We start from the raw sequence: 23,357 nt of genomic DNA, 5'->3' as shown, positions 1-23,357 counted from the left end.
CACGGGATCTTCCCAACCCAGGGATCGAACCCACTTCTCTTGTTTGGTTGGCAAATTCTTTACCACTGAGTCACCGAGGAAGCCTCAACCATCTCAATGGATATAGAAAAATCATTTGACAAGAATTCAATACCCAATCACGATTAAAAACTCTTAGAAAAGTTGGTACAGAGAGAACACATCTCAACATAATAAAGGCCGTATATGACAAACCCACACCTAGTATCATATCCAATGGTGAAAAACTGAAAGATTTTCTTTTAAAATCAGGAACAAGGTAAGGATGCCCACTCTCACCACTTCTACGTAACAAGTTATTGAAAGTCCTAGGCACTGCAATTAAAGGGAAAAAAAGAAATAAAAAGCATCCAAATTGTAAGGGAGGAAGTAAAACTGTCATTATTTGCATATGACATGCTATTACATAAAAAAAAAAAAACCTAAAGACTTCACCAAAAAGCTATTAGAAATAAATTAATTGCAGGATACCAGACTAATACACAAAAACCTGTTGCTTTTCTAAACACTAGCATTGGAGTATCAAAAATAGAAAGCAAGAAACAATTCCATTTACAATCACATCAAAAAAAGAATAATACACCTGGAAATAAACTTAACCAAGGAGCTAAAAAACCTACACCATGAGAACTCTAAGACACTGATGAAAGAAACTGAAGATAATATAATACAAATAAATGGGAAGACATCCCATGTTCATGGATTGGAAGAATTTTGTTACAATTCTTCTGTCCATACTTCTGTCAATGCAATTTCTAGATTTAAAACAATCTCCAAACTATCCATGACACTTTTCACAGAACCAAAACAATAATCCTAAAATCGGTATGGAATCACAAAAGATCCAAGTAGCCAAAGTAATCTTGAGAAATAAGTAGTAAGGTCAAAGTATTATGCTCTCTGATTTTAGCCTATAGTACAAACTACAGTAGTCAGAACAATATGATATTGGTACAAAAACAAACATAGAGAAATGTGGGAGAAAAGAGATCCCCCCAAAAAAGCCATTCACATATGGTTGATTAATTCATGACAAAGAAGGCAAAAATATATAATTAGGAAGAGACAGTCTCTTCAATAGCTGTGCTGAGGAAACTGCACAGCTATGCATAAAAGAATGAAATTAGAACACTTACAAAGATTATACAAAAAAATAAACTCAAATGGATTAAAGATCTAAATGTAAGACCAGATACTTTAAAACCACTAGAGGAAAACATGGGCAGTACATTCTTTGACCTACGTCTTAGTAATATTTTTTTGGATCTGTCTCATCAGGCAAGGGAAACAAAAGCAAAAATAACCAAATGAGAGTTTATTAAAACTTAAAAACTTTGCACAGTAAATAAAATCAACAAAATCCAAACACAAGCTACTAAATGGAAGAAGATATGTGCAAATGATACATCCAATAAGGCAGGGGTCCCAAATCTCTGGAGCCATGGACCAGTACCTCCTGTCTGATCAGCAGCAGCATTAAACTAGAAATAAAGTGCACAATAAATATAACGCACTTGAGTCATCCCAAAACCATCCCCCTACCTCAGTCCCTAGAGAAACTGTCTTCCATGAAAACAGTTCCTAGTGCCAAAAAGGTGGGGACCACTCTCATAAGGGGTTACTATCCAAAATATATAAAGAGATCACACAAACTGACAAGAAAACAAGCAACCTGATTTAAAAATGGGCAAAAATACGAACAGACATTTTTACAAAGATGACTTTACAGATAACCAATAGGCACATGAAAAGATGCTCAACATCAGTAATCATCAGGGCAATACAAACCAAAACCATAATGAGAAACTAACACACCACTGTAAAGCAACTATACTTCAATAAAATTTTTTTAGAAAACCACGAGATACTACCTCATCTCAAGAATGGCTGTCATAAAAAAGACAACAAATTATCAGTGCTGGCAAGGATGTGGAGAAAAGGGAACACTGGTACACTGATTGTAGGAATATAAATTGGTAAGGATTTACTATGAAAACACTATGGAGATTCCTCAAATAATTAAAAATAGAACCATCATATAATTCAGCATTTCCACTCCTCAGTATTTATTTGAAGAAAATGAAAACACTAATTCATAATGATACATGTACCCTTATTTTCACTGAAGCATTGTTTACAATACCCAAGATATGGAAACAAAGTGCCATTGATAGATGGATAAATATTACTCAACCATAAAAAAAGAATGAAATCTTGTCATTTCCTACAAAATGGATGACCCAAATGGTATTATGCTAAGTAAAATCAGTCAGACAAATACTATATGATTCACATATATTCGGAATTTAAAAAACAAATGAGCAAACACAGCCAAACAGAAACAATCATAGATTCATAGAACAAACAGATGGTTGCTGGAGAGGAAGGATTTGAGGAAGGAACAAGATACAGAAATGGGAATCAAGAGGTATAAGCTACTAGGTATAAACTAAGATACAAAGATGTACTGTAGAGCACAGGGAATATAATCAGGATCTTATTATAATTTTAAGTATAATCTATAAAAATATCAAATCATGTTGTACACCTGAAACTAATATAACACTGTAAGTCAACTATACATCAATTTAAGAAATCAGATAATCTTATCTTTACTCCCAAATCTATAAACCTGTCTTTATCTAATTCAAGTCCATGTTCCAGCTGTACCATTTTTTGACAGAAGAAATTCACTATTCCCACCAGGTCTGGACTACATCTCTTCTCCCTTTTCACAGGTTTTGTACTTGCAGGAATGTTTTCTTGCTTCTGTAACATCAGCTTCCCTCTACTGAATTATTTCCATTAACAAACTTACTCAATTCTACCTCCTTTTAGTGCATCACTTATTTCTCTGCTTTTTAACAGAACTTCTAGAAAGTATTCTCTTTATTTACTGCCTTCACATTATTACTTTTGGCTTCTATCCAAACAGTCCATTAAAGCTTCTCTTTTTCAAGATGACCAGACACCTTCACGTCACAAAATCTAAAAGACGTGTCTATCTTCAGCTTTCTTACTCACCAAAGGATCAGAACACTTCCTCCTTTTTGAAATACTGTTTTATATTTGCTTTCATGACACCATCCTGTTGACCTCCTCTTTCATCTAACCTAAAAACTTCTTTCTGTCTAAAGTGTAGTCAGGAGACTAGTGGCATTGACTGCTAATCTAAGAAGTTCCCAAATGCTAAGTCTGAGACCCATGACCCACTGAATCAGAACATCCAACTAATAAGACAGACCACCAGGGAAAAGAAGGGAAACAAGATGCTAGAGTAAAACAACTTGAGCTCACCTTCTTCATGAAATATAATTAGAACTACTTGCTGAATAACCATCAACAAAAAAGACTGGAACCTACCAAAAGAGGTATTTTACATCCAAAGACAGAAGAAATGGCAAAGGGATAGGAGGAGGGGTGGCTTTGTGATATAATCAAATCTAATACCGCTGCGTAGGTGACCCAGAAACTGAGATGGAGCTGACATAATAGTGATAGAAATAAAGTACACAATAAAAGTGATATGCTTCAATCATCCCGAAACCATCTCCCACCCTGGGTCTGTGGGAAAAACTGTCTTCCACAAAACAGTTCCTGGGGCCAAAAAGGTTGGGGACTGCTTAATGTGATACAGCATATTAACAAATGAAAGAATAAAAACGCCACAAAAATCTATTTTGATGGAGAAAGAGCCTCTGACGCAATTCAACACCCATTTATGGCAAAAAGACAAAATCTACCTCAACATAAGAAAGGCCAAGTATGACAAACTGACAGCAAACATCATTCTCAATGGTGAAAAACTGAAAGCATTTTCTCTAAGATCAGGAACAAGACAAGAATGTCCACTCTCATCACTATTAATCAACATCATTTGGAAGTCCTAGCCATGGCAGAGAATAAACAGAAATTAAAGAAATCCAAATTGAAAAATAAGTAGTAAACCTGTCACTGCTTGCAGATGACATGACACTTTATATAGACAATCCTAAAGATACCACCAGAAAACTACTGATCTATTGTGGGTAAGAATCCCATAGAAGAAATGGAGAAGTCCTCATAGTCAACAAGAGTTTGAAATGCAGTACTTGGGTGCAAATTTAAAAACGACAGAATGATCTTAGTTCCTTTCCAAGACAAATGATTCAAAATCACAGAAATCCAAATCTATGCCCCAACTAGTGATGCCAAAAAAAGCTGAACTTGACCAGGTCTATGAAGATCTACAACATCCTCTAGAACTAACAACAACAAAAAAAACTGTCATCACAGGAGACTGGTGTGCAAACGTAGGAAGTCAAGAAGAATACCCGGAATAACAGGCAAGTTTAGCCTTGGAGTACAAAATGAAGCAGGGCAAAGGCTCACAGAGTTTTGTCAAGAGAACACACTGGTCGTAGCAAACACCCTCTTCTAATTTGACCAGAGATCAAATTGTCAACATTCACTAGACCGTGGAGAAAGAAAGTGATTCCAAGCTACACTACTACTGCTTCACTGACTACACTAAAGCCTTTGACTCTGTGGATCACAACAAATTGTGGAAAACTCTTAAAGAGATGGGAGTACCAGATTGCCTAACCTGTCTCTTCCAAAAATCTGTATGCAGGTCAAGAAGCAACAGTTAGAATCAGACATGGAACAACAGACTGGTCAAAACTGGTAAAGAAATACGACAAGGCTGCATATTGTTACCCTGCTTACTTACTTAACAAGCTACAATCAAGACTGCCAGGAGAAATATCAACAACCTCACGTATGCAGATGATACCACTTTAATGGCAGAAGGTGAAGAAAAACTAAAGCACTTCTTGATGAAGGTGAAAGAGGAGAGTCAAAAAGCTGGCTTAAAACTCAACATTCAAAAATATAAGATCGTGGCATCTGGTCCCATCACTTTATGGCAAATAGAAGGGGAAAAAATGAAAGCAGTGACAGATTTTATTTTCTTGGACTCTAAAATCACTCTGGACAGTGACCGCAGCCAGGAAATTAAAAGATGCTTGCTCCTTGGAATGAAAGCTATGACAAATCTAGACAGCCTATTAAAAAGCAGAGACATCACTTTGCTTACAAAGGTCCATATAGTCAAAACCGTGGTTTTCCCAGTAGTCTTGGATGGATGTGAGATTTAGACTAAAGAAGGCTGAGCGCCAAAGAATTAATACTTTGAATTATGCTGCTGGAGAAGACTCTTGAGAGTCCCCTTGGACTGCAAGGAGATAAACCAGTCAATGCAAAAGGGAATCAAGCCTGAATATTTATTGGAAGGACTGATTAGGAAGTTCCAATACTTTAGCCACTGATGTGAAGAGCCAACTCACTGGAAAAGACCCTGATGCTGGGAAAGATGGAGGGTAGCAGGAGAAGAGGACGGAAGAGGAAGAGATGGTTGGATAGCAAGACTGACTCAATGACATGAATCTGAGCAAACTCTGGGAGATACTGAAAGACAGAGGAACCTAGAGAGCTACAGTCCATGGGGTAGCAAAGAGTTGGATACAACTTAGCGACTAAATAACAACAGCAGCAACAAATCAATGAATTTGGTAAACCTGCAGAGTATAAAATTAATACACAGAAATCTCTGGCATTCCTATACACCATCAATGAAAGACTGGAAACAGAAATTAAGTAAACAATCCCATTTACCTTTGCAACAAAAATAAAATCGCTACAAATAAACTTATCTAAGGATGCAAAACACCTGTACTCAGAAATCTATAATATACTAATGAAAGAAACCAAAAGCAACACAAACAGATGGAGAGATTACCATGTTCTTGGATCAGAAGAATATTGTGAACATAACTATACTACCCAAAACAATCTACATATCCAATGCAACCCCTATCAAATTACTAATGGCATTTTTCATAGAACTAGAACAAAAACTTTTATAATTTGTATGGAAACACAAAAGACCCTGAAAGGCCAAAGCAATTTTGAGAGAGAAAGAGTTAGAGGAATCAGGCTCCCTGACTTCATACTATACTACAAAGCTACAGTAATCAAAGACCGTTGTTTACTGTTCAGTCGCTAAGTCATGTCTGACTCCTTTGTGACCCCATGGACTGCAGCCTGTCAGCCTCCATGGGGGATTTCCCAGGAAAGAATACTGGAGAGGGCTGCCATTTCCCTCTCCAGGGGATCTTTCCAACCCAGGTATCCAACTCAAGTCTCCTGCACTGGCAGGCAGATTCTTTACAACTCAGCCATGAAGGAAGCCCCAATCAAGACGGCAGTGGCATCAAAACCAGGACTGTAGAGCAATGAAACAGGATTGAAAGATTAGAGATAAACCAATGCATATATGATCATCTAATCTGCAACAGAGGATGAGATGGCTGGATGGCATCACTGACTCAATGGACGTGAGTCTGAGTGAACTCCGGGAGTTGGTAATGGACAGGGAGGCCTGGCGTGCTGCGATCCATGGGGTCGCAAAGAGTCGGACACGATTGAGCGACTGAACTGAACTGAATCTGTGATAAAGGAGGCAACAATACATAATGGAGAAAAGACAGTCTCTTCAGTAAGTGATGGTGGGAAAACTGGATAGCTACATGGAAAATAATGGAATGAGAACATTCCATAACACGAAACAGAAAAATAAAAACTGAAAATGGATTAAATACCTAAATGTAAGGCTGGACACTATAAAACTCTTAGAGGAAAACAGAGGCAGAACACTCTTGAAAATAAATCACAGCAAGATCTTTTCTGAGCCACCTTCTAGGGTAATGAAAATACAAATAAAAATAAACAAATGGGAGATAATTTAAAAGTTTTTGCACAGTGAAGGAAACCATAATCAAGATGAAAAGACAATCTTCATAATGGGAGAAAATATTTGCAAATGAAGCAACTGACAAAGGACTGATCTCCAAAATACAAAAAGAGCTCATGCAGTTCAATACCAAAACAAAAACAAAAAACAATCAACCCAATCAAAAGACGGGTAGAAGACCTAAATAGAGATTTCTCCAAAGAGGACATACAAATGGCCAATAGACACATGAAAAGATGCTCAACATCAAGAATTATTAAGGAAATGTGAATCAAAAGTACAATGACATACCCCCTGACATCAGTCAGAATGGCCATTATTAAAAACTCTACAAACAGTAAATACTGGAGAGGGTGTAGAGAAAAGGAAACCCACTTACTCTGTTGGTGGGAATGCAAATTGATACAGACACTATGGAGAATAGCATGGAGGTTCCTAAAAGAACTAAAAATAGAAATACCATTTCGTTCAGTTCTGTCGCTCACTCGTGTCCAACTCTTTGTGACCCCATGGACTACAGCACGCCAGGCTTCCCTGTCCATCACAAACTCCCAGAGCTTACTCAAACTCATGTCTATCAAGGCAGTGATGCCATCCAACCATCTCATCCTCTGTCACCCAGTTCCCCTGCCTTGAATCTTTCCCAGCATCATCCCATCAGGTGGCCAAAGTATTGGAGCTTCAGCATCAGTCAAGGGACTCTCAGGAGTCTTCTCCAACACCACAGTTCAAAAGCATCAATTCTTCAGCACTTAGCTTTCTTTATGGTCCAACACTCACATCCATACATGACTATTTACTTTGTCAGTAAAGTGATGTCTCTGCTTTTTAATATGCTGTCTAGGTCTGACATAGCTTTTCTTCCAAGGAGCAAGATTCTTTTAATTTCATGGCTGCAGTCACCATCTGCAGTGATTCTAGAGCCCAAGAAAATAAAGTCTGTCACTGTTTCCATTGTTTCCCCATCTATTTGCCATGAAGTGATGGGACCAGATACCATGATCTTCTTTTTCTGAATGCTGAGTTTTAAGACAACTTTTTCACTCTCCTCTTTCACCTTCATCAAAAGGGTCTTTAGTTCCTTTTCACTTTCTGCCATAAGAGTGGTGTCACCTGCATATCTGAGGTTATTGGTATTTCTCCCAGGAATCTTGATTCCAGCCCAACATTTCGCATAATGTACTCTGCAATAAGTTAAATAAGCAGAGTGAAAATATACAGCTTTGACATACTCCTTTTCCAATTTGGAACCAGTCCATTGTTCCAAGTCCGGCACTGTTGCTTCTTGACCTGAATACAGTTTTCTCAAGAGGCAGGTAAGGTGGTCTGGTATTCCCAACTCTTTAAGAATTTTCCATAGTCTGCTGTGATCCACACAGTCAAAGGCTTTAGTGTAGTCAATGAAGTAGATGTTTTTCTACTTCTAGAACTTCTAGAACTAAACCAAAAAAAAAAAGATGTCCTTTTCATCATAGGAGACTGGGGAATGCAAAAGTAGGAAGGCAAGAACTCACCTAGATCCAGACATCCTGGAGTGCGAAGTGAAGTGGGCCTTAGGAAGCATCACTATGAACAAAGCTAGTGGAGGTGATAGAATTTCAGCTGAGCTATTTCAAATCCTAAAAGATGAGGCTGTTAAAGTACTGAACTCAATATGCCAGAACTACCATATGACCCAGAAGTCCGACTACTGGGCATATACCCTGAGAAAACCTAAATTCAAAAAGATACATGTACCTCAATGTTCATTACAGTACTATTTATAATAGCCAGGAAACAGAAGCAATCTAAATGTCCATCAACAGATGAATGAAGATGTGCTACAAAAAAAAAAAAAGATTTACTACATGAATACAATGAGAAAATTACTCAGTCATAAAAAAGAAAAAAACTGGGTCCTTTGTAATAATGTGAATACATCTAGAATCTGTCATATGCAGTGATGTAAGTCAGAAAGAGAAAAACATTGTACATTAACACTTATATGTGTTACCTAGAAACACGGTAGAAATGAACCTATATGCAGTGCTGCAACAGAGACACAGATGTAGAGAAAAGACATGTAGATACAAAGGGGACGGGGAGGGTGTGATGAATTGTGAGAGTAGGATTGACATATATACACTACCATGTGTAAAACAGATAGCTAGAGGAAAGCTATTGTATACCAAAGAGAGCTCAGCTTGGTGCTCTGTAATGACCCGGGAAAGCAGAAATAGAAGAAAAGGTGCAAGAGCAAGGAGAATATGTGTGTGTGTATATATACAAATAAATACATATAGCAGATTCACTTCGCTGTACAGCAAAAACTACCACAACAATGTAAAGCAATTATACCTCAATAATAGAATTTAGAAAGATGGTAACAATAACCCTTTGTACGAGACAGCAAAAGAGACACTGATGTATAGAACAGTCTTATGGACTCTGTGGGAGAGGGAGAGGGTGGGAAGATTTGGGAGAATGGCATTGAAACATATAAAATATCATGTATGAAACGAGATGCCAGTCCAGGTTCGATGCACGATACTGGATGCTTGGGGCTAGTGCACTGGGACGACCCAGAGGGATGGTATGAGGAGGGAGGAGGGAGGAGGGTTCAGGATGGGGAACACATGTATACCTGTGGTGGATTCATTTTGATATTTGGCAAAACTAATACAATTATGTAAAGTTTAAAAATAAAATAAAATTTTAAAAAAAATAAGTAAAATGCCAATAAAAACAGGAATAAACTTGTATATGTCAATAGAGTTAATCTGAATCATTGATATTATCTTCTCAAAGTTACTCCCCTAGAACAATTTCAGTACTTTTCCTGACAATGAACTGCATTTTACCTAATGTAAACTCTTTGAAAATCTTTGACTGTTAAATAACTGGCCACTCTGATTAGGTAAAATATATAACATTATTAACTCTAACAGAGTGTATTCTACATTTTCAAAAACTAGTGATTTAAAGTTTTATTTAGAGTTTCTAAAATTCAGGCTCAAACTGAAGAAAGTAGAGAAAACCATGAGGCCATTCAGGTATGACCTAAACCAAATCCCTAAGATTATACAGTGGAAGTGAAAAACAGATTCAAGGGATTAGCACTGATAGACAGGTGCCTGAAGAACTATGGATGGAGGTTTGTGACATCATACAGGAGGCAGTGATCAAGACCAGCCCCAAGGGGAAAAAAAAAAAAAAGGCAAAATGGTTGTCTGAGGAGGCCAGACAAATAGCTAAGAATCAAAGAGAAGCTAAAGGCAAAGGAGAAAGGGACAGATATACCCAATTGAATACAAAGATCCAGAGAACGGTAAGGAGATATAAGAAAGCCTTCCTCAGTGATCAATGCAAAGAAATACAGGAAAACAATAGAATGGGAAAGTCTAGAGATCTCTTCAAGAGAATTAGAAATACCAAGGGAACATTTCATGCAAAGACTGGCACAATAAAGGACAGAAATAGTATGGACCTAACAGAAGCAGAAGATATTAAGAAGAGGTGGCAAGAATACACAGAAGTAGTATACAGAGAAGATCTTCATGAACCATTATGGTGTAATCATTCGCCTAGAGCCAGACATCTTGGAGTGCAAAGCCAAGTAAGTCTTATGAAGCATCACTATGAACACAGCTAGTGGAGGTGATGGAATTATAGCTGATGTATTTCAAATCCTGAAAAATGATGCTGTTAAAGTGATGCACTCAATATGCAAGCAAATATGGAAAACTCAGCAGTGGCCACAGGAATAGACGAGATTTCATTCCAATCCCAAAGAAGGGCAATGCCAAAGAATGTTCAAACTACTGTACTCATCTCACATGCTAGCAAAGTAATGCTCAAAATTCTCCAAGCCAGGTTTCAACAGTACACGAACCATGAAATTCCAGATATTCAAGATGGATTTTGAAAAGGCAGAGGAACCAGAGATCAAATTGCCAACATCTGTTGGATCATACAAAAAGCAAGAGAATTCCAGAAAAACATCTATTTCTGCTTCATTGAGAAAGCTAAAGCCTTTGACTGTGTATATCTCAACAAACTGGAAAAAATCTTAAAGAGATGGGAATACCAGGTCACCTTACATGCCTCTTGCAAAACCTGTATGCAAGTCAAGAAGCAACAGTTAGAAACAGATATGGTACAATGGACTGGTTCCAAATTGGGAAAGGAGTACATCAAGGCTGTATACTATCATCCTGCTCATTTAACTCATATGCAGAGCACATCATGGGAAACACTAGGCTGGATTAAATACATGCTGCAATCAAGACTGCCGGGAGAAATACCAATAACCTCATAAATGCAGATGACACCACCCTTATGGCAGAAAGCAAAGAGGAACTAAAGAGCCTCTTGATGAAAGTGAAAGAAGAGAGTGAAAAACCTGTCTTAAAACTCAACATTCAAAAAATGAATACCATGGCATCCAGTCCCATCACTTGATAGTGAATAGATAGGGAAACAATGGAAACAGTGACAGATTTTATTTTCTTGGACTCCAAAATCACTGCAGATGGTGACTGCAGCCATGAAATTAAAAGACACTTGCTCCTTCGAAGAAATGCTATGACCAACCTAGATAGCGTATTAAAAAGGAGAGGCATCGCTTTGCTGACAAAAGTTTATCTAATCAAAGTTACAGTTTTTCCAGTAGTCATCTACAGATGTGAGAGTTGGACCATCCTCTTGAACTGTGGTATTGGAAAAGACTCCTGAGAGTCCCTTGGACTGCAAGGGGATCAAACCAGTCAATCCTAAAGAAAATCAATCCTGAATATTCATTAGAAGGACTGACACTGAAACTTTAATACTTTGGCCACCTGATGCGAAAAGCCAACTCAGTGGAAAAGATCCTGATGCTGGGAAAGACTGAAGGCAGGAGGAGAAGGGAATAAAGAATATAAGATGGTTGGATGGCATCGCTGACTCAATGGACATGAGTTTCTGCAAGCTCCAGGAGAGTGAAGGACAGGGAAGCCTGGCATGCTGCAGTGCATGAGGTCACAAAGAGTTGGACATGACTGAGTGACTAAACAACAACAAATATATTTATCTTCATAAATATGCATGTGTGGATATATGTATGTGCATGTACATATATATGTGCATATATATGTAAGCATTTGTGATTGTGTGTATATACAATAATATACACAATGATGAAACATAGGGCATGATATTACATTCAGTATGCCTTAGAATCAAGTGTATTTTATTAAATGCAATTCACTGGCAAGAAACATTTAACAAACCATAAGAATAAACTTGGAGAAGGCAATGGCACCCTACTCCAGTACTCTTGTCTGGAAAATCCCATGGATGGAGGAGCCTGGTAGGCTGCAGTCCATGGGGTCACTAAGAGTCGGACACAACTGAGCGACTTCACTTTCACTTTTCACTTTCATGCATTGGAGAAGGAAATGGCAACCCACTCCAGTGTTCTTGAATGGAGAATCCCAGGGACGGGTGAGCCTGGTGGGCTGCTGTCTCTGGGGTCGCACAGAGTCGGACATGACTGAAGTGACTTAGAAGCAAGAATAAACTATAAAACCCTTTTTTAAATAGAATTTTATGTGATACAGTTTTGTAATATAACTATGTCTTGATATTTAATAAAATGAAGCTGAGTTAATGAACATTTTTAAAAAATATTTAGGCAGAAATCCAAAATAAAACTTTTCTCCAAAGAGGACAATAAAAATGGCCAAGAGACTCATGGAAAGATGCTCAACATCTCTAATTATCAGAGAAATGCAAGTCAAAATCACAATAAGGTATCACCTCACTCCAATCAGAATGGCCATCTGCTGTCAACTGATACAACCAGTACAGAGAACCGTATGGAAGTTTCTTAAAAAACTAAAAATAGAACTACCTTATGACCCAGCAATCCCACTACTGGGTATATTGTGTGTGTGTGTGTGTGTGTAAGTAAACCTTAATTCCAAAAGATACATACACCCCCATGTTCACTGCAACTTTATTTATAATAGTCAACTACCTCAGAGTCTGTGTGTGTGTGTGTGTGTGTGTGTGTGTAAGTAAACCTTAATTCCAAAAGATACATACACCCCCATGTTCACTGCAACTTTATTTATAATAGTCAACTACCTCAGAGTCTGTGTGTGTGTGTGTGTGTGTGTGTGTGTGTAAGTAAACCTTAATTCCAAAAGATACATACACCCCCATGTTCACTGCAACTTTATTTATAATAGTCAACTACCTCAGAGTCTGTGTGTGTGTGTGTGTGTGTGTGTGTGTGTGTGTAAGTAAACCTTAATTCCAAAAGATACATACACCCCCATGTTCACTGCAACTTTATTTATAATAGTCAACTACCTCAGAGTCCAGAGACAGAGGAATGGATAAAGATGTTGTAGATATATACAATGGACTCTTACTTAGTCATGAAAAGAAATGAAATTGTGCCATCTGCAGAGATGTGGATGGGCCTAGATCCTGTCATACAGGGTGAAATAAGTCCGAAAGAGAAAAACAAGTATCATATAAATGCATACGTGTAATCTAGAGAAATGGTATAGATGAACCTGTTTGCAAAGCAGAAATACAGATAAATACTGTTTGATTCCACTTATATAAGATATCTAGAATAGTCAAATTCATAGAGTCAGAAAGCACACTGATAGATGGGGCCACGGGATGGAGGGAATGGGATCTATGGAGGGGGAATGTGGAGTTAGCGTCTAATGGGGACAGAGTTTCAGTTTAAGAAGGTGAAAAATTGGGGGGAGAGTGATGATGAGAGTTGCACAACAATGTAAATGTGCTTAGTACCACTGAAGTATATAGTTAAATATGGTTAAAATACTATGTTTTATATTATGTGACTTTAATCCTAACAAAAAATTTAAAACCTCATGGTAACCACAAATCAAAAATCGGCAAGAGATACACACACAAAAAAGAAAAAGCAATCCAAACAACACTAAAGATAGCCCTCAAATCACAAGGAACCATAGAGAGAAGGAAGAAAGAAAAGACCTACAAAAACAAATCAAACAATCCCATTTACCAATGCAACAAAAAGAATAAAGTGCCTAGGAATAAACTTACCTAAGGATACAAAAGACCTCTACTCAGAAAACTGTAAGATAGTGATGAAAGAAATCAAAGATGAAACAAACAAATGATGAGATATACCATGTTTTATCGGAGAAGGCAATGGCACCCCACTCCAGTACTCTTGCCTGGAAAATCCCATGGAGGAGGAACCTAGAAGGTTGCAGTCCATGGGGTCGCTAGAGTCGGACACGACTGAGCGACTTCACTTTCACTTTTCACTTTCATGCATTGGCAACCCACTCCAGTGTTCTTGCCTGGAGAATTCCAGGGACGGGGGAGCCTGGTGGGCTGCCGTCTATGGGGTCACACAGAGTCAGACACGACTGAAGTGACTTAGCAGCAGCAGCAGCACCATGTTTTATGGACTGGAAAAATCACTATTGTGAAAATAATTATATTACCCAAAGCAATCTACAGATTAAATGAAATCCCTATCAAATTACCAACAGCATTTTTCACAGAATTAAAATAAAAAACTTCATAATTTGTACGGAAGCGCAATAGATCCTGAACAGCCAAAGCAACCTTGAGAAAGAAAAACAGAGGTGGAGGAATCAGGCTCCCTGACTTCATACTGTACTACATATCTACAGTAATCAAGACAGTTATGTTACTGGCATTAAAATCAAGACACAAAGAACAATGGAACAGGACTGAAATCCCAAGATAAGCCCAGGCACCCATGGCCACCTAATCTATGATAAAGGAGGCAAGGATATACAATGGAGAAAAGACAGGCTCTTCAATAAATGGTTCTGGGAAAACTGGACAGCTACATGCAAAAGAATGAAATTAGAACACTCCATAATACCAAACAGAAAAATAAAAACTCAAAATGGATTAAATATCTTTGTAAGGCTGCACACTATAAACCTCTTACAGGAAAACATAGGCAGAACAGTCTTTAACATAAATCACAGCAAGATCTTTTTGGACCCACCTCCCAGAGTAATGAAAATAAAAACAAAAATAAACAAACAGGACCAAGTATAATTTAAAAGCTTTTGCAGAGTAAAGTAAACCGTAAACAAGATGAAAAGACAACCCTTAGAATAGGAGAAGTTATTTGTAAATGAAGCAACTGACAAGGGATTAATCTCCAAAATATACAATCAGCTCTTGCAGTTCAATATAAAAAACAAACAACTGACTCAAAACATAAGCAGAAGACCTAAACAGACATTTCTCCAAAGAAGACATACAGTCAACAGGCACATGATAATATATATTCAATATCACTAGTTATTCAGTTCAGTTCAGTCGGTCAGTTGTGTCCAACTCTTTGCTACCCCATGAGTCACAGCACACCAGGCCTCCCTGTCCATCACCAACACCTGGAGTTCACTCAAACTCATGTGCATCGAGTTGGTGATGCCATCCAGCCATCCCATCCTCTATCGTCCTCTTCTCCTCCTGCCCCCAATCCCTCCCAGCATCAGGGTCTTTTCCAATGAGTCAACTCTTCGCATGAGGTGGCCAAAGGATTGGAGTTTCAGCCTCAGCATGTCCTTCCAATGAACACCCAGGACTGATCTCCTTTAGGATGGACTGGTTGGACCTCCTTGCAGTCCAAGGGACTCTCAAGAGTCTCCTCCAACACCACAGTTCAAAAGCATCAATTCTTTGGTGCTCAACTTTCTTCACAGTCCAACTCTCATATGCATACATGACTACTGGAAAAACCATAGCCTTGACTAGACGGACCTTTGTTGGCAAAGTAATATCTCTGCTTTTTAATATGCTACCTAGGTTGGTCATAACTTTTCTCCCAAGGAGTAAGCGTCTTTTAATTTTATGGCTGCAATCACCATCTGCAGTGATTTTGGAGCCCCCAAAAATAAAGTCTGATACTGTTTCCACTGTTTTCCCATCTATTTCCCATGAAGTGATGGGACCAGATGACATGAACTTAGTTTTCTGAATGTTGAGCTTTAAGTCAACTTTTTCACTCTCCTCTTTCACTTTCATCAAGAAGCGTTTTAGTTCCCCTTCACTTTCTGCCATAAGGGTGGTATCATCTGCATATCTGAGGCTGTTGATATTTCTCCCAGCACTCTTGATTCCAGCTTGTGCTTCTTCCAGCCCAGCCTTTCTCATGATGTACTCTGCATATAAGTTAAATAAGCAGGGTAACAATATAGTCTTGACGTACTCCTTTTCCTATTTGGAATCAGTCTGTTGTTCCATGTCCAGCTCTAACTGTGGCTTCCTGACTTGCATATATGTTTCTCAACAGGCAGGTCAGGTGGTCTGGTATTCCCATCTCTTTCAGAATTTTCCACAGTTTATTGTGATCCACACAGTCAAAGGCTTTGGCATAGTCAATAAAGCAGAAATAGATGTTTTTCTGGAACTCTCTTGCTTTTTCCATGATCCAGTGGATGTTGGCAATTTGATCTCTGGTTCCTCTGCCTTTTCTAAAACTAGCTTGAACATCAGGAAGTTCACGGTTCACATATTGCTGAAGCCTGGCTTGGAGAAATTTAAGCATTACTTTACTGGTGTGTGAGATGAGTGCAATTATGCGGTAGTTCGAGCATTCTTTGGCATTGCCTTTCTTTGGGACTGGAATGAAAACTGACCTTTCCCAGTCCTGTGGCCACTGCTGAGTTTTCCAAATTTGCTGGCATATTGAGTGCAACACTTTCACAGCATCATCTTTCAGAATTTGAAATAGCTCAACTGGAATTCCATCACCTCCACTAGCTTTGTTCATAGTGATGCTTCCTAAGGCCCACTTGACTTCACATTCCAGGATATCTGGCTTGAGGTGAGTGATCAAACCATCATGATTATCTGGGTCGTGAAGCTCTTTTTTAGAGAAATGCAAATCAAAATTATAATGAGGTATCACTACACACCAGTCAGAAATGCCATCATCAATATGTCTTAAAATAATAAATGCTGGAGAAGATATGAAGAAAAGAGAATCCTCTTACAGTGTTGGTGGGAATGTAAATTGATACAGCCACTATGGGGAACAATATGAAGATTCCTTCAAAAACTAAAAATAGAACTATCACATGACCCAGCAATCCTACTCTAGATATATACTCAGAGAAAACCATAATTCCCAAATATATATGCAGCCCAGACTTCACTGCTACACTATTTACTATAGACAAGATACAGAAGCAAACTTAATGCCCACTGACAGAGGAATGAACAAAGATGCGGTACATATATACAATGGAATATTATTCAGCCATTAAAAAAAAATGCCATTTGCAAAATCATGGATGGACTTAGACATTACCAAATGACCATATTGTCAGACAGAAAAAGAAAATTATACGATATCACTTATATGTGGAATCTAACTTTTTTTAAAATGATGCAAATGAATGTATTTATAAAACAGAAAATGACTTACAGATATCAAGAACAGATTTGTGACTGCCAAGATGATGAGGGAAACAAATATAGGGATGGGGAGGGATGGATCAGGAATTTGGGAGGGACACACATGGTCTACTACTTATGGGACGGATGGCCAGCAGGGACCTTACGTACAGCATGGGGAGCTCTAATCAGTACTCTAGGTGGCTTATTTGAATGGGAGTCTGTGAGGAAATGAATATATGTGTATGTGTAACTGGGTCACTGTGCTGTACACTTCAGGCTATCACAACACTGTAAATCAACTATACTTCAATAAAATTAAAATATTTTTTAAAAACTATGAAATATCACCTCACCCTGGTCAGAATGACCATCATCAAAAAGTCTACAAACAGGACTTCTCCGGTAGTCCAGCACTTAGGAATCCACCTGCCAGACTTCTCTGGTGGTCCAGCAGATAACAGTCCACCTGCCATGGACACAAATTTGATCCCTGGTCTGGGAATGCCTCGGATCAACTAAGCCCATGTGCCACAATTACTGAGCTCTCACGCTGCAACTACTGAAGCCCTCACACCTAGAGCTCATGCTCCACCAACGAGAAGCCACCTCAATGCCTGCACACCGAAATGGGGAGTAGCCCCTGCTCACCAACCACAACTAGAGAGAACCCACAACAAAAACCCAGCAGAGCCAAAAAAAAGAATCCACCTGTCAGTGCAGCAAAAATGGGTTTGATCCCTGGTCCAGGAAGATTCCACATGCCCTGGGGCAGCTGAGCCCATGGACCATAGCTAACTGAGCCAGTGCTCTAGAGCTCATGAACCTCAAGCCCGTGCTCCACGAGAGGCCCCCACAATAAGAAGCCCAAGGACTGCAACAAGAGTAGCCTCTGCTCACTGAAACTAGAGAAAGCTTGCACTCAGCAATGAAGACCCAGTACAGCCAAAAGTTAAATAAATATAAATGTTTTTAAAAGTCTACAAATAAGTGCAGGAGAGGGTGTGGAGAAAGGGAACCCTCCTACACTGTTGGTGGGAATGTAAATTGGTGCAGCTACTATGGAGAACAGTATGGAGGCTCCTTCAAAAACTAAAAACAGAGCTACCATATGCTTCAGCAATCACACTCCTGGGCATGTATCTGGAGGAATCCATGGTTTCAAAAAATACATGCATCCTATTGTTCTGCCACATTGTTAACAACAGCCAGGAGACAGAAGCAACCTAATCACCCATGGACAGAAGAATGGATAAAGAAGATGGGATATATATGCAATGGAATACTACTCAGCAATTAAAAAGAATGAAATACCATTAGCGCAACAGGGATGGACCTGGAGATTATAGTATTACGTCAGTCAGACAGAGAAAGACAAATACCATAAGTGAAATACAATTTCACTTGTAAGAGGAATCTAAAAGAAAAAGATACAAATAAGCTTACTACAAAACAGAAACAACTCAGAAAATGAACTGATGATTACCAAAGGGGAAAAGTGGAGAGAAGAGACAAATTGAGAGTTTGGGATTGACATATATATACTAAGATATTTAAAATAGATAACCAAAAAAGATCTACTATATAGCACAGAAAACTCTGCTCCATATTCTCTAAAAATGTATAAGGGAAAAGATTCTGAAAAAAAAAAATAGCTACAGATCCATGTATAACTGAATCACTTTGCTAGACACCTGAAAGTAATACAACATTGTTAATCAACTGTTCAGTTCAGTTGCTCAGTCGTGTCCAATTCTTTGCAACCCCATGGACTACAGCATGCCAGGTCACCCTGTCCATCATCAACTCCAGGAGTTTACCCAAACTCATGTCCATTGAGTCGGTGATGCCATCCAACCATCTCATCCTCTGTCATCCCCTTCTCCTCCCACCTTCAATCTTTCCCAGCATCAAAGTCTTTCCAATTGAGTCAGCTCTTCGCATCAGGTGGCCGAAGTATTGGAGTTTCAGTTTCAGCAGCAGTCCTTCCAATGAATATTCAGGACTGATTGCCTTTAGGATGGACTGGTTGGATCTCCTTGCAGTCCAAGGGACTCTCGAGAGTCTTCTCTAACAATTCAAAAACATCAATTCTTCAGTGCTCAGCTTTCTTTATAGTCCAACTTTCACATCCAAACATGACTACCGGAAAAATTATAGGTTTGACTAGATGGACTTTTGTGGACAAAACAATGTGCGTGCTTTTTAATATGCTGTCTAGGTTGGTCACAGCTTCTCTTCCAAGGAGCATCTTTTAATTTCATGGCTGTAGTCAACATCTGCAGTGATTTTGGAGCCCAAGAAAATAAAGTCTCTCACTGTTTCCCCATCTATTTGCCATGAAGTGATGGGACTGGATGCCATGATCTTAGTTTTCTGAATTTTGAGTTTTAAGCCAACTTTTTCACACTCCTCTTTCAAGAGGTTCTTTAGTTCTTCTCATTCTGCCATAAGGTGGTGTCATCTGCATATCTGAAGTTATTGGTACTTCTCTCGGCAATCTTGATTCCAGCTTGTGTTTCATCCAGCCTGGCATCTCACTTGATGTACACTGCATAGAAGTTAAATAAGCAGGGTGACAATATACAGCCTTGACATAATCCTTTCCCAATCTGGAACCATTCTGTTGTTCCATGTCTGGTTCTAACTGCTGCTTCTTGAAACCTGCATACAGATTTCTGAGGAGGCAGGTCAGGTGGTCTGGTATTGCCATCTCTCTCAGAATTTTCCATAGTTTGTTGTGATCCACACAATCAAAGGCTTTGGAGTAGTCAATAAAGCAGATGTTTTTCTTGAACTCTCTTGCTTTTTCGATGATCCAATGGATGTTGGCAATTTGATCTCTGGTTCTTCTGCCTTTTCTAAATTCAGCTTGAACGTCTGGAAGCTCTCGGTTCACATACTGTTGAAGCCTTGCTTGGAGAATTTTGAGCATTACTTTGCTAGCGTGTTAGAAGAGTGCAACTGTGTGACAGTTGGAACATTCTTATGCATTGCCTTTCTTTGGGATTGGAATGAAAACTGACCTTTTCCAGTCCTGTGGTCACTGCTGAGTTTTCCAAATTTGCTGGCATACTGAGTGCAGCACTTTCACAGCATCATCTTTTAGGATTTGAAATAGCTCAACTGGAATTCCATCACCTCCACTAGCTTTGTCGGTAGCAATGGATCCTAAGGCCTATTTGACTTTGCATTCCAGGATGTCTGGCTCTAGGTGAGTGATCACATCATTATGGTTATCTTGGTCATGAAGATCTTTTTTGTATAGTTCTTTTGTGTGTTCTCAACACATCTTTTTCATATCTTCTGCTTCTGTTCGGTCCATACCATTTCTGTCCTTTATTGTATCAGTCTTTGCATAAAACGTTCCCTTGGTATCTCTAATTTTCTTGAAGAGATCTCTAATCTTTCCCATTCTCTTGTTTTCCTCTATTTCTTTGCACTGATCACTGAGGAAGGCTTTCTTATCTCTCCTGGCTATTCTTTGGAACTCTGCATTCAGATGGGTGTATGTTTCCTTTTCTCCTTTTTCTCTATTCTCAGCTTTTTGTCAGGCCTCCTCAGACAACCATTTTGCCTTTTTGCATTTCTTTTTCTTGGGGCTGGTCTGGATCGCTGGCTCCTGTGCAATGTCACAAACCTCCATCCATAGTTCTTCAGGCATCTATCAGATCTAATCCCTTGAATCTATTTGTCACTTCAACTATATAATCATAAGGGATTTGATTTAAGTCATACCTGAATGGTCTAGTGGTTTTCCCTACTTTCTTCAATTTAAGTCTGAATTTCAAAATAAGGAGTTCATGATATGAGCCACAGCCAGCTCCCAGTCTTGTTTTTACTGACTGTATAGAGCTTCTCCATCTTTGGCTGCAAAGAATATAATGAATCAGTGTTAATCCTAAACTCTTAATTTATCCCTCCCCTCCCCCAACCTTTCCCCTTTGGTAACCATAAGTTGTTTTTTTCCCCCCCTTTAATTTTTTTTTTTTACTTTTTATCATAGTTGCTATGCAGTCTTTTTTTTTTTTTTAAGGATAATTGCTTTACAGAATTTTGTGTTTTTATTTGAATTTTTGTTAATAAAATTTATTTCTTAGAATAGTTTTATGTTTACAGTAAAAATGAGCCAGAAGTACAGAGAATTCCCATATAGCCCCTTCCCCCAACACCTTACAATCTGCCCAATACTGACATCCCCCATCAGAGTGCATTTGTTACCATCAGTAAACTTATGATGACATATTTTAGCACCCAAAGTCCATCATTTATGCTGAGGTTCACTCCTGGTGTTTTATGGGTTTTGACAAATGTATTTTAACATGCATTTGCCATCACAGTGATGTACAGAATAATTTTACTGCCCTAAATATCCTCTGCGCTCTGCTGATTCATCCTTCCCTCTCTCTTAAGCCCCTGGACACCACTGATTTTTCTTTTTTACTATCTCCATAGTTTTGCCTTTACAGAACATCATATACTTGGAATCATAAGGTATGTAAACTTTCCTTCATGTCTTCTCATGGTTTAATAGCTCAAATCTTTTTAGTTCTGAATAGTATTTTATTGTCTCAAGTATCATAGTTCATTTATCTATTCATGTACCAAAAGATAATTTGGTGCCTTCCAAATTTTGTTAATTATGAGTAAAGTCACTATAAACATACGTGTATAGGTTTTCATGTGAACGCAAGCTTTCAGTTTATTTGGGTAAATATCAAGGAGTGCAACTGCTGTATCATATGGTAAGAGTATGTTTAGTTCTGTAAGAAGCTGTCAAACTGTCTTCCAATGTGGCTGCACAATTTTGCAATTTCTAAGAGCAGTGAATGAAAATCCTTTTGCTCCACATCCTTAGGGTATTTGGTGTTGTCAGTGTTCTGGATCTTGGCCATTCTCATAAGGGTGTGTTGTTTAGTTACCAAGTCATGTCTGACTTGTTTGTGACCCCATGGACTATAACCTGCCAGGATCCTCTGTCCATGGGATTTCCTAGGCAAGAATACTGGCATGGGTTGCCATTTCCTTCTCCAAGGGATCTTCCCAATCCAGAGATCAAACCCATGTCTCCTGCATTGGCAGGAACATTCTTTACCACTGAGCCACCAGGGAAGCCTCTCATAGATGTATAGTGGAATCTTTTTAATTTACAGTTTTCTAATGATGTGTGATGTTCAACATCCTTTCATAGCTTACTTGCCATCCATATATCTTATTTGGTGAGGTCTATGCTCAGGTCTTTGCCTATTTTTTAATCAGATTGTTTTCATGTTGCTGAGTTTTAAGAGTTCTTTGGAGAAGGCAATGGCACCCCACTCCAGTACTCTCGCCCGGAAAATCCCATGAACCGGAGGAGCCTGGAAGGTTGCAGTCCGTGGGGTCACTGAGGGTTGGACACGACTGAGCGACTTCACTTTCACTTTGTATATTTTGGATAACAGTTATCAGATGTTATCATCTTTTGAAATATTTTTCCCAGTCTGTGGCTTGCCTTCCCATTCTCTGGATATTGTCACAGAAGTTTTTAATTTTAATGAAGTCCAGCTTATCAATTCTTTTATTAATTTAATTGGAGGCTAATTACTTTATATTATTGTGGTGGTTTTTGCCATACATTGACATGAATCAGCCATGGATGTACATGTGTACCTCCCCATCCCAAACCCCCTCTCCCACCTCCCTCCTCATCCCATCCCTCTGGGTCATCCCAGTGCACTGGCTTTGAGTGTCCTGTTTCATGCATCGAACTTGGACTGGTCATCTATTTCACATATGGTAATATACATGTTTCAATGCTATTCTCTCAAATCATCCCACCCTCGGCTTCTCTCAGAGCCCAAAAGTCTGTTCTTTACATCTGTGTCTCTTTTGCTGTCTTGCACATAGGTTCATCATTACCATCTTTCTAAATTCCATATATATGTGCGTTAATATACTGTATTGCTGTTTTTCTTTCTGACTTACTTCACTATGTATAATAGGCTCCAGTTTCAACCACCTCATTAGAACTGATTCAAATGTGCTCTTTTTAATAGTTGAGTAATATTCCATTGTATGTACCACAGCATTCTTATCCATTCATCTGCTGATGGACATCTAGGTTGCTTCCATGTCCTAGCTATTG

General features: G+C 38.7%; 1 protein-coding gene across 5 annotated transcripts in view; it reads right to left on the bottom strand.

The window, feature by feature from the left end:
* Positions 1-23,357, bottom strand: part of ZAR1L (zygote arrest 1 like) — a 110,316-nt gene that overhangs the window by 65,692 nt on the left and 21,267 nt on the right. The window contains exon 4 of one of the 5 annotated variants that reach the window (XM_059892118.1): positions 13,111-21,103. The exons of the other annotated variants lie outside the window; for them this stretch is intronic. Coding sequence (XP_059748101.1) covers positions 21,035-21,103 — 69 coding nt within the window. The 3' untranslated portion in view covers positions 13,111-21,034. Of the gene's footprint in view, positions 1-13,110; positions 21,104-23,357 lie in introns of those variants that run through there. 5 annotated transcript variants of the gene reach the window in all.

Source organism: Bos taurus, chromosome 12 (genome assembly GCF_002263795.3).
Source record: "Bos taurus isolate L1 Dominette 01449 registration number 42190680 breed Hereford chromosome 12, ARS-UCD2.0, whole genome shotgun sequence".
In the NCBI taxonomy this organism is placed as follows: Eukaryota; Metazoa; Chordata; class Mammalia; order Artiodactyla; family Bovidae; genus Bos; species Bos taurus.
Note: the sequence above shows the minus strand (reverse complement) of the source record. Positions and strands in the feature narration are given on the sequence as shown.